The sequence below is a fragment of the Stegodyphus dumicola genome, chromosome 12 (genome assembly GCF_044657685.1).
Source record: "Stegodyphus dumicola isolate Sdum_Otavi_A_Nest chromosome 12, ASM4465768v1".
Lineage (NCBI taxonomy): Eukaryota > Metazoa > Arthropoda > Arachnida > Araneae > Eresidae > Stegodyphus > Stegodyphus dumicola.
In genome coordinates this window covers 82,302,863-82,315,994 of record NC_140779.1, presented here as the reverse complement: position 1 = coordinate 82,315,994, position 13,132 = coordinate 82,302,863, and the positions used below count along the sequence as shown (strand labels likewise).

The 13,132-nt window shown below is 34.9% G+C and overlaps 1 protein-coding gene and 1 long non-coding RNA gene across 3 annotated transcripts in view; one reads left to right on the top strand and one right to left on the bottom strand.

The window, feature by feature from the left end:
- LOC146993703 (uncharacterized) overlaps positions 1-13,132 on the bottom strand; it is a 371,536-nt gene that overhangs the window by 4,785 nt on the left and 353,619 nt on the right. The window lies entirely within an intron of this gene.
- LOC118186875 (protein O-mannosyl-transferase Tmtc3-like) overlaps positions 1-13,132 on the top strand; it is a 512,127-nt gene that overhangs the window by 279,714 nt on the left and 219,281 nt on the right. The window contains exon 3 of the mRNA XM_035357048.2: positions 12,854-12,990. Coding sequence (XP_035212939.2) covers positions 12,854-12,990 — 137 coding nt within the window. The remainder of the gene's footprint in view (positions 1-12,853; positions 12,991-13,132) is intronic.

Sequence of the window (13,132 nt, the reverse complement as noted above, 5' to 3'; positions counted from 1 at the left end):
GTAGTCCCGGTTATCTGGATGTGGATTATCTGGCTTGAGGATTATCCGTGCGTAGCAGAATCGACGCACACGCAATCAATGCTATGCGCGAGAGTGTATAAATGGTAAACACGCACACGCCTGAGCATAGTAAAAGCGTCTTCATAATCTAGAAATCAAAGATATATCAGAGAGATCTAGAAATCAGATTGTGAAGAAATCAAGGCAATAACTGAAATTTCATGCAAAACATTATCAGGTTCAGTGTTTCTCCTTACTTGCTTGGGGAACATTGAGGAACCTGACTCGGAACAGGGAGCTTACTAAAGCTATGTTCAATAACTGTGGGAAGTAGACAAGATACACAGGAAGGGTATACAAAACCCTTTATTTTTCACTCTTTACAATAATTTCCGTACTTCGGAATGCAGAGACCAACTACTTGTGGTCTGAACGTAAGAATATAAAAATATAACTAAACTCTAACTTAACTTTGGAATAATAAACGTGGAAGATTGGCCTTATATTAACAGGAAGCCGTATGTAGTACAGAGAACTGTTAACACTACAATACGTTTAAAATTATCACGAGGATTAAACCTCTGGCCTGGAAGGCAAACAGCAACCGAGTAAAACTTCTAAGGCAAGCGGTCTGCTTCGACTAACTCCTTCCTCTCTCTCGCTTGGCAAAAAGCCACAACTTAAGTACTTGGCGTTCGCCAGACAAATTTTGCATAAATAAGTTAACGCTTTTAATTCTGGCCGGAAGTAGAAAATAAGAAGTGATAGTAAAGATTTAAAATAAAATAAACGTTAGTAAAACTTAAGATCCTTACATACTTCCCGCCAGAGTTAATTAGTTTGAAACTGAGGTCTAAAACGACCTTGTTGAAAACTTTTAGCTCTAGACTCTAACGCGAGGCCAATCTTTTACAAACATTTCTCACTAGAAACTAGAAATTTTAAAAAAAAAAATTTTTTTTACAATAGCAGCTCCATGGACACCCAATTTTTCATCTGTACTGCATCTAAACAGGAGCTTTTGTTCAAATCTGGTTCCTTCCAGAGATCTGGAAGGAAAACTAGTTTAATGAAATGTTACACAATGAAATGGCAAGTAACATGCATATTTATATTTCTCTTAACATTCTTATTTCATTCATGACTATTTTAATTATCTCTCCCCGTGCTCTCTGACATGTGTTGTAAAAGAACACCAAACACGAATGTGTTTATGTATACGTGTTCAACACTGCCTCCTACAATCAAAACACTAACGTGTTAAAATTCAACATGACAATACCTCGTAACACACCCTATCTTCAACTCTAAACCCTGAGGTACTATTCTGAAAGTGGCTAACTCTGAAGTGTAGCGTCAGAGAGCCTAACTACATTCATTCAACCTTTAACACATATTCACCATAATTTGGTCTTTTTTCAGTCACACGAATAAGTTTAAAATTTTTGGCATTACTTTCACTTTTACCATATCACAGTATTTCTTAACATTTAAAATAACAGTTCACATTGTATATAAGAACATATTAACATGCCGTTAATTTTACGCATTTTAAGACATACATTAGTAGTATATTCTTAACTTCTATTCTTTTCTAAGCTTCTACATTGAAATACTACATTTCAAAAAGTCTTTCAGACTAAAACTTCTTTCTTGCCAGAATGTTTTAAATAAAATTTATACAATAACTTTTACAATATTTAAGTATTTACACATTCCTATTATACATCAACTTTAGTTTTACGCGCGAGTACTTGAAAAACATAATACCAAAATCGGTAACAACTCATTTCTCGCCTTTTTGGCGATAAAGGTACACCTCACATGAGGTAAAACTTCTTGAAATCTGCCACTTGCAGTACGAATGAAAGATTAACTTAAGTTTGCAAAGTAACATAAAATTTTACTTATCTTTGTGATATTCGGACATTCTTTTCTGAGCCCAGTCCTGGAAGGTAGCGCAGATTCTAGTGTGATTTATCCTCCTTCTTGTGCGGGCTCGCCCTTCAGAGCCTTCCTCTAGAAGCTTCCTTTTTCCTCCAGTTCGGTCACCCTTGAATACCTTCTTTTTCGCCTCTGCCTGTGGTCTTGGCCGTTTGATGGCAGCTGGTCTTGGCGGAACCGGGACACTTCTTTCGCGTTCCTGCTTGGACCTCGTTGCTGGCCGTTCAAATTTTCCTTGTAACTTTTCCTCCGCCGCTGGTGGCCCTTCCGCAGTTCGGCGACATTTGCTGCGGAGAGTCCTGTCCGATGAGTTGATCTTCCGCTTGGGAGCCGGGTTATAGTTACCGTTATTTCTCCTGGCTTTCTTTGGATTCGTCGTACTTCTCCCTTCTTCATTCTGGGGGTGTTCGTGAGCTCTCTTTTCTGGACGGTGGAACGGCTTCTTTTTCTTGTTACCTTCAATTTTCCAGCGGGGAAACTTTCTTTTCAATTGCTCCTGCCTCCTAATGGCTTGTCCTTGTGCTTGACGTTGTTCCACCTCTGGAGCTTGTGCCTGCCGTGTCTGCCGTGCCGGATCCTGCAAAAGATCTTTGAAAATTTGCATTTTATTACGATCATAGTAGGGTTTTATTTGATCAATGTTTGCGGAGCATGATTCGCCATTCCTGGCTTTTAACACCACTACAGCGTGAGTTATTTTTTCTATGACATATGGTCCTTCAAATCGTGGAAAAAATTTGGCAGTTTTATCTTCTGGTGCTGAAGAAAGTGAATGCTTAATTTTTAACACTTCATCTCCTACTTTATAAGTTACTCCCGTCGTTTCATATCATAATAAGCTTCTGTTTTCTCTGTGCTACTTCAGTATTCTTTTTTACTTCTTTAATTAATTTTTCTATATCACCCATTTTAAATTATGGAGCTCTTTGTTGCACATAAAATAATTTATCTAACGGCGTTATAATCTTTCCGCCTAAAAATAACTCAGCAGGAGTTTTGCCCGTTGTATCATGTTTTGCGGTCCTAAGGGCGAAAGCAAATTCATTGACATAGTTATCCCAGCTTTTATGAAAATTTTTAACATAACTACGGATAATTTTCACTATATTTCTATTGACCCGTTCCGCTATATTTGATTGCGGCCGATACGGGACCATTTTTAAAAGACGTATGCCCAGTTTTTGGCACATGTCTTCAAATACATTACTTACAAATTGAGGACCATTATCCGATATAACTTTTAGGGGTGCCCCGTATTTTAAAATATATTTATTTAAAATAGAATCAGTAACTAATTTCGCGGAGGTCGTTTTAAGGGAACAATTTCGGTCCACTTACTAAAATGTTCAACCATAACAAGGAGATAGCGACTTTTATTTAACTGACTTTTTGGGAAAGGGCCCAATAAATCGATGCAAATTATTTCATTTGGAAATTCGGATTTAATACTATTTAGAAACCCGGCCGGGCGGAAATTAATATAATTAACTGCTTGACATGTTGGGCAGGACTGGACATACGCCCTTGTTAATTTTTGCAGTTCAGGAAAATAGACTGCCTCGCGTACGCGTTGGATAGTTTTTCGAATACCAGCATGAGAAGCTAAAGGACTGTCATGCAACTCCTGCAGGATATTTAATCTAAGACTAGCTGGGATAACAGGTCGAAATTCGTTGTTGAAATTTGTAGTTTTTGTATAAAATAATAGACCATCTATTAGTTCGTAATGGGCCGCCCTATTTCTTATCGCCACAATATCTTGCTGACTAAAATTTTCAGGATCCTTTAAATACTCATAAATGCTTCCAAACTCAGGATCCTTACCCAGTTCGGTTATTACAGTTTCTCGGGAATTTATTGTACATGCTGTGAGCATTGCCACCTTTACAGTATTACCTTCTTCATCTATTTTAATTCTGGATAGGGCATCTGCTACGATATTTTCTTTTCCGGGGGTATGCTTGATTACCAGATTATATTCTTGTAGCTTGAGTGCCCATCTTATTAACCTTGGGGATAAGTTTTTCCCTGAGTACAATCTAGTTACCGCCGCATGATCAGAGTACACTGTTATTGGCGCCTTTCCAAAATAGACTCGGAACTTTTGCACTGCTAACAGAACTGCAAGTGCTTCTCTCTCGGTCGCGGAGTAGTTTCTTTGTGTTTGATTTAAAGTTCGGCTAAAAAATGCCACGGGCTGCTGATTTTGTGAAAGTACCGCTCCTACCGCATACTCCGAAGCATCCGCTGAAATTTCTAAATTCTCATCCTTTTCAGGAAATTTCAACACAGGAGCTTGCGTTAATGCTTGTTTTAATTTTTCGAAAGCACTATTGGCTTCGGCCGTCCACGAGAATCTTGCCTTTTTCCTTTTTAATTTTAACAATGGCTGCAAAATGTTTTATAAAGGACCTATAATATGAACAAAGTCCTAGAAAGAAGAGAGCTTCTTCGCGATGTTTGGAGTCGGATACTTTTGTACAGCGATTATTTTTGATTCGTCTGTCTCGATTCCTTTCTGAGATATTTTGTAACCTAAATATTTTAATTCAGGGGCTGCAAATTTACACTTTTCGACATTAACTTTTAGACCGGCCTCATTTAATAAAGAAAACACCTGTCTTAAATCCTGTACATGTTGGTCGAGATTATCACTAGTAATAATGATATCGTCTAAATAGATAAATGTGGACTTTCCAAGAACAGGCCTTAACACAATGTCCATACATAGCTGAAATGTTGCCGGTGCCCCTGAAAGGCCAAACGGCATACGCAAAAATGCATAAGTGCCAGACTTGGTTATAAAAGCAGTCTTATGCACGTACTCAGGCCTAACCCCTATTTGAAAATAACCAGTCGTTAAGTCTAAAGTCGTCATATATCTGATCGATGTTATGTTCCTTAGAATTTCTTCAATAATAGGTAACGGATATACCGGATATTTAGTTATGGAATTTAATTTACGGTAGTCAATGGCGAATCGCTACCTTTTTGGATGTGTCAATGGATAGTCATTATCTTTCTTACATAAAACCACCGGGCTAGCATAACTACTTGAGATGGGCGTTATGATCTTTTTACGTAGCATATCGGTGATATGCCATTCTATAATTTTTTCCTTATTCTTATCATACCGGTATGCTTTGTGGCGAACTGACATTGAATCTCCGGTGTCAATACTATGGTTAGTAACCTGAGTAAATCCTGGAATATCACTAAATAACGAAGCAAATTCACTTACCACTTGTCGGATTCTTCGTTGCTCTTCATTAGGCAGGTGGTCAAGGTTTAACATCGGTTCAGCCTTTTCTTCTCGAACTGGTTTCATCGTCAGCTTAAGGGACGCTTCATTAAAATCCAGCGTTGCTTGTGCCTCTCAAAGAAAATCTATTCCTAAGATAATATGTGCTTGCAGATTCTTTACTATGAAAAACATAACCTTTATTTGTTCGTCCTTGATACGGATGTATAGCGGTAATTTACCTATGCACTTACATCTTTCTCCTTGCGCAGCTAACACTGTCGTATTATCCGAATTATATATGCGATATTTACGAAAATACTTCCTAAAAAAATCTTCTGCCACACAGGAACACTGCGCGCCTGTATCCAGGAGTGCGGTGGCTGGGATATTATTCACCAACACTTCAATCTTCGGAAGAGTCAAATTTTTCGCCATTACTGTATTTAACTTGAAGGAAGAGGGGTTTTCTTGGCCTTCGGATTTCCGCACCCTCCCGTCAGCAGAAATCCGTTTTAGTTTAAATCCTTTTTTGTTTCCATGCTTTCCTTCTTTTTCCACTGGCCTTGAGACTTTTTTCCTGGGTTGCTATTGAACTGTAGACGTTCGCCGGCTGTTTTTGAATGCTCGGGTTTCTTTGCCCACTGATTCGCTTTGCTTCCGTAGCCGTGTGCTTGACTTTGCTGTGGTCTTGGCGCACCAAATTGGTTTCGTTGTTGATATTGGCGTCTTCTTTCAATGCCCGCCGTTCTTCTACTTTCAAACTGGATTGCTAGCTCAAATAACTTTTCCAGTGTAGTCGGATTCCTTAATTCAATAAAGTCTTGCACTTGGGGAAGTAACCTCGGCAAAATCACTTGAATTATCTCAGGATCCGGACGGTTTCCATACAAGAGTTTCAAGACGTGAATTTTTCTTAAAATAAAGCTTGAGAGATTTCCGATTCTTTGCTGATATATGCTGAAAAGTTCCGTTTCTAATTTCGCACGATCCCTTACGACAGGGAAGGCTTTTACTAGGGCAGTCTTGAAATTCTCGTAAGTATAGGTGGGACTTCCTGCTTGACCCAAGAGACTTCTGCCTATACATTTGAACCAGTTAAGCGCTTAGCCCCTCAAAGCGCTGGTAGCTAAGGTAACTTTTTGAAACTCGTGCACGGGGTAGAGCATGAAGTGGTCATCCAATTTTTTCAGAAAATTGGTTACCGGTGAGTTTCCATTAAATGTTGCTTCTGGTTTCATCGAAGCGCGCATGGTCTGGACGATGTAACTAAATCCTTCCAGGGCGGCAGCTGGCATTTCTGGATTCTGAGCCGCTTCTGCAGGCAGCACAGGTTCTTCTTGAAACTCGGCCATGGTTATTCTTCTTCGTTGGGCGCCACTATCAGGTTCAGTGTTTCTCCTTACTTGCTTGGGGAACATTGAGGTACCTGACTCGGAACAGGGAGCTTACTAGAGCTATGTTCAATAACTGTGGGAAGTAGACAAGATACACAGGAAGGGTATACAAAACCCTTTATTTTTCACTCTTTACAATAATTTCCGTACTTCGGAATGCAGAGACCAACTACTTGTGGTCTGAACGTAAGAATATAAAAATACAACTAAACTCTAACTTAACTTTGGAATAATAAACGTGGAAGATTGGCCTTATATTAACAGGAAGCCGTATGTAGTACAGAGAACTGTTAACACTACAATACGTTTAAAATTATCACGAGGATTAAACCTCTGGCCTGGAAGGCAAACAGCAACCGAGTAAAACTTCTAAGGCAAGCGGTCTGCTTCGACTAACTCCTTCCTCTCCCTCGCTTGGCAAAAAGCCACAACTTAAGTACTTGGCGTTCGCCAGACAAATTTTGCATAAATAAGTTAACGCTTTTAATTCTGGCCGGAAGTAGAAAATAAGAAGTGATAGTAAAGATTTAAAATAAAATAAACGTTAGTAAAACTTAAGATCCTTACAACATAATGAAAAATATAAAATTCTCCGAAAACGTCTTCGAGAAAACATTAAGGAATAATTCAATGACAATTCGACTGAGCAGGACTTTCAGTGCTCGACTGTTGCCAATTTCGTTTCAAATGTCACAAGAACGGAAGAATCAAGGAATGATACTGATAAAAAAAGAGAAGAAGACACTAAAAATTACATTAGTACCGAGATAGTAATGATTTCTGTTTAAACTCTGTTGGACTTCGTCAATCAAATGGGATTCGAATACAATGATAAAATAGCACTTTGAAAAATACGCAGAGAAATTGGACAAATATACAAACACTCTCAAAAACAAAATAAAATTACCAAGCTTTTTAAAGACGTAAACTCGTACAATATGCAGGAAAATCAATAGTTTGGATTATTCGTATTTTTCTACGAGTATTATTGTGACCTGCTTCCACGCCATTAGCCCAGATAACTGAAAGTACATTGTATATTGAAAACCAGTAGATATCCCCAGTAAACAGATACTTCAGTTGCCGAAAATTGAATAGCCCAGATAATTATCTGAAGAACGAAGTAAATATTTTGTATTTTCAGATAGGAGAGATGCATGGCATTGAGTAGATAGGAACATGTGAGGATAAGATGAAGATGAAGGCAGAGAATACAAAGGATTATGATTGCGAACGTTTAGGTTCTGATTCCTCTTTTCCTCTACAACATTCCTGTATATAGAACTCAACTCTAGCATCTATATAACATAACATCTATTTAAATCTGTTTACAAATTTATAATTAAAGGCACTCTTAAAATGGGAAGTAACACTGGTAGTCATCTCCGTAGCGTTTGTTTGAAAACAACAAACACAAAAGTTGTACTAACTTACCGTTAAAAGTTGTCGATTTGAATTGGCTTGTGGATAACTTTAAAGCATACAACAAGTAACTTTGCTGTTTGTGGATCATCTCTATTCAACTTAAAATTTTAGACTAAAAATTAATGATACTTTCTAAAATATAATATTTCCTTCTTATATCAGCTTTAGGGAATATTCACACTATCGCGTAAGCATTATTGTAGAGTCATATTAGCTTTCACTCTAATACAGCTTTTAAGGAAACTGGTCTTAACTGCAGCCAATTAGAGAAGGGAAACCTTATGTATATTTGGCCTTTTTTAAATTTGCAGCGATTTTTAAGTTCCACCAATTGTTCTTCATGGCAAATTTTCAGTTCCTGCTTTTTTAATTGTTTAATTTTATTTTCTACTACCATTTGCAGTAAACACTTTTTTGACTGCCACAGTAGATAGTTTCAAATTTTAAAACACAAAAACATAACTTCACAGTTTTCCAATTTCTGTGTCAGATAGTTCCAAATGTTAAGCAAATTATTTCAAAAAGTCCTCCATTGTCTGCGTTAATAACAGCGCGTATCCTGTACTTAAACAAGGATGCTGAATGTTAGCGTTCAAAGGAAGTCGAAATTTATGACCCGCATTTCACTGCTATTAATCACTTTCCCTTTCTTTCGTATCAGATTTGCCATAAAATCGATTATTTTGAATTTTATATCTAACTTCTTATATCACCTATGTCTGACGTTGCATGGTCCCTTTGCCTAGCAACAAAATTCTCCTTTTATCACTTGTGACCATCTGCCATTGTGTGAATGCTATCTTAGGGTTCAAAAACTGGCTAGATAACAATACTATGGGACAGGTTAAACTATTTTCTTCCTTCTTCCTGCATGCCTTAGTGCAAAACTTAATCAAATATCTAATAGACAATTGTGATCATTTAAAAGGAACATAAAGTAAATCCAAGATTCGAAATATTTCATATTTCAAAATAGTTCAAGATATTTCATCTCAGAAGCTGTTACAGAACTTTCAAATTAGAATTAATTAATTTTTAATTTTTATGTATGGATATATCAAAAATTTTCTTATAATTTATTTTAATGTATATATTTATGTATAATGATTTAATGTATATATCCGAATTTCATAGTTATAAAATTTAAATAAAAATGTCTCACTGAGTGAGCAATAAATCTGAAAATAGTTCGTAGGATCCCGCTTTTACAGATATAGTGAGAATTTAAGTTAACGATTAAAAATGAGTCATTTCAAATTAGAATTACAGCGTAAGAAATACTTTAAGGCTGAAGCGTTAAATGCTGTCATATATGGCTGCCAACAGAAAAGAAAACTCGCGAAATATTGTTTTTAAGATCTGTTGTTCATTGTTTTTAAGGAATTATTTATTTCTGCTTTTTGATGAGTGACGCGATCAACTCAAATATATGAATAAACATCTGAACAAACACATTACAAATTTTAAAATGTGTAAAGATTCAATGAATACATTTATAATGGTAATATATAAATTTCGGAGCAACGTAGCATGTATAAATATGAAAGTTGATTTGATAAAGTTACTTAAATTTAAAAAATGAAAAATGCAATGAGATTTAAAAGCAGTGTAACTAAATATATATAAAATGTGACTAAAATAAGTGCACTTTTCTTTCTCACCAGATGGCAGTAAACCTAATGATACGTAAAGTTTCATGAAAATAATAGCAGTTTTATATGCAATATATATGATGTTTGATATGCGCAAAGCCGAATTTGTACAGTTCTGTCATGCTTTCTAAATGAAAACATGAGAGAATTCTATAAATACTGCATCGTGTACAGCTTCGTTATTATGTATATTAAACATTATACATGCTATCACGGTTATAGGAAAAAAACCCACAGGAAAAAAGCCCACAGGGAAAAGTGCTCACAGGTATAAATGCTCACAGGAAAAAAGCCCACATATAAATATGCCCACAAGAAAAAAGCTCACATGGAAAAATGCTCACTTAGAAGTATGCTTAACGGAAAAAAGCTCACATGGATATATGCTCACATGGAAATAAGCCCACTCATAAATAAAATACGTAGAAATATACTTACATTAATCAATCTTGAATATCGTACATATACTTGAATTGTTTAAAGAAAAATTATTTGATTATTTGAAAAAATTATTGGATAAATGCTCACATAAACATTTTCAGGGGCGGTATACAAAAGAATGAAAACTATAGTAAAATTTTGCATGTTCTATAATATTTTATACTACTGCCCCTGTATGACATTTTTATTCCTTTAACTAAGTTAACTTTTGTTTTTTTTACTCTATTTTTGCATACTTTTAATATGTATTTATAGAAATTGGTGTTTGAATGTAGTTATTTAAGTTTGGAGCCAAAAACGTTCTAGAAGACCACAATTTCCAATCGAAGTGTGGAATCATTATGATGCAGCCTTCAAAAAATCCCCTAAAACCAAAAATTGTTACGAAAGCTTTCATAAGGTACTAAATTCATTATTTAATTGTATCCATCCCAGTATGTGGTTTTTATTTGACGGGCTCAGAAAAGATTTAGCCTGTCAACGTTTATTATTAGCTATTGTAAATACATAGAGTACTGAAGAACAAAAAAGAAAATATGAAAACTTACATTTGCTAATCGCGAGTCATGTAAAAAACTGATGAAATCGATGATAAAATTAAATATATATTAGCTAATATACAGCACGTTTATGTATTCATAACTTTTTTAAATATATATTTGTTATTTATATATAATAAGGTACTTTACGTAATTTAAATAAAATAATTATTTATGTTTACTTATTCTTATAAATGTTTCTATTATAAAATGTGTAACTTATATTTACTATTATTTTATTTTTTTAACAATTAAAATTGTAATAACTTTTCACTGTATATTCTGTTTCATTTTATCCCTTCTTTCTCTCCTTTTCCCAATTCAAAACGGCCCATTTGTTAAACTTATATAGTAACTGAAGCTACACATAAATTATACAGTTTTTGATATATATATATATATATATATATATACACGATAGATGTTGGTAATTTAAATATTTTTCTATGAACAATTCACGTAGATGTACGATATTCAAATCGATTAATTATTGATTGACTAATCCAAGGATATTTTTACCTATTTCATTTATCAGTGGGCTTATTTCCGTGTGAGCATATATCTATATTATCTTTTTTCCGTGTGAGCATATTTCTAAGTGAGCATTTTCCCATGTGAGCTTTTTCTATGTGGGCATATTTCTGTGTGGGCTTTTTTTCCTGTAAGCATTTATACCTGTGAACATTATTCTGTGAGCATTTTTCCTCTGGGCATTCTTCCGGTCCCCGTTATCACAGCACAGCCACAGCTATTCATGACGGCCATATTTGGCGTTTTTTCGGCGACTGGTAACTCGTTAATAGAAAAGTACAAAAATCTCTGCATTACTCAATAAAAAAAAAGGAAAACAATGGTTGTGAGGCAGACCACTCGGAACATCACCTCGGCGTCTTTTCCAAAGTAGTATTGTCAACTGGAATGCCAAAAGGAGAAAAGTGCATATTATGATTAAGTTTACGAAATCCAGTTTTGGATCTTGTCTTAATAAACTTTTATTGCTGTGGCAAGATCGAACGTACCGAAAGTTATATTTGCTTTAATATGTAGTTTTATGAAGTATGAGGAAACTTTGTGAATATTTAATCGCCGAAAATAAAATTTAAAATTTGTTCTTAAAGTATCATCAGTGCTAAGCAATAAAACAAGAGCCGAATGTTATTTAAATCCTTAAAATGTTGATCTTAAGATTACATTCAATCAGGTCCCCTTTTTCGATAACTATATAATATTTTACAAATATACAGTTACTGAATTGCATATACTTTTTTATTTTATGATAAATATTAAATTCTTTTGTTAAAAATTCAACTTTCAATGAGCATTTTTAGTATCGTAAACAATCATCTCAATGATGATTATCCGTAAACCTATAATGTTGATTGCCGCCCTGTCTTGACCTAGAACTATAGTTACAATAGGTAAAGACTCCAGCTAATATAAAATGATTTTCCTTACATTCTAATCATTGCATACTATTTTTCAATGAACACATTTATTTATATTAGACTTTAGGAATAATAGCATTTACAAATTTCTTTTATTCAAATATTAGTTTAATGCTAGTTCTCATTAATTCCATGAAACTGTGGAAGCACTAATCTTCCGCTATCAAAATCTAGCAGGCTACAATGTGTAATTCAGAACGGCTGTACAAACGACCATATTCGGTGTTTCATTAAGAAGAATAGCAAAATCTCAGCGGCAGTTTGGTGTTTAATTTCGCTGCAAAACTTCCTTTATTACTCCCACTGGAATAATTATATTACATATAGGCCAAGGCTATCTTGAATAGTATTTCTTAAATGAAAATGACTTACGATCTACGATAAAAATATGTAATGTTTAATCCGCAGACAAATAATCTTCGCTTTCGATGCAGAATAAAGAATTGTACTTGACAGCTACTTTTAGGTTTTATTAAAATGATTTAATATAAATTACAAAAAATTACAAATTATGAGTCTCTAGCTTGCCATATAACAATCTAGATACTACTAAAATATCGAAAAATGAATAAATTCGAAAGTTACCAGGATATCTGGAAATTGCTGGGCATTTTTTTACCAATAATGAAACTGCCTTGTCGAATCTCCACGTGAATGTTAAAAGCCATGTCAAATATTTTTTTTTTACTTGTTCAAAATGTGTCAGATTTTATTTGCTTCTAGCTTAATGCAAACGCCACTTTTATTGATTAGAGCTCTATTTTGACAGGAAGAAAGTCACAAGTCTTACCGGCCCTTATGTGTACTGACATTTCGCCTGAACTATTTGCTGCATGGGCTGAACCCTTTGGGATATCATATGGTAAATGTGATTCTCCACGCTGCAGTGTGTCTCCTTTATCACAGGTACTTCCATTTGATTTCTTATATAGTTTAAATCTTGAGCATTAAAATATTATGTGAAAATTGGCTCAAGATGTAAGCAACATTAAATATGCCGATGCTTATCCTATTTACGAAAAATAAAGACGTAAAATTTGTTGATTTT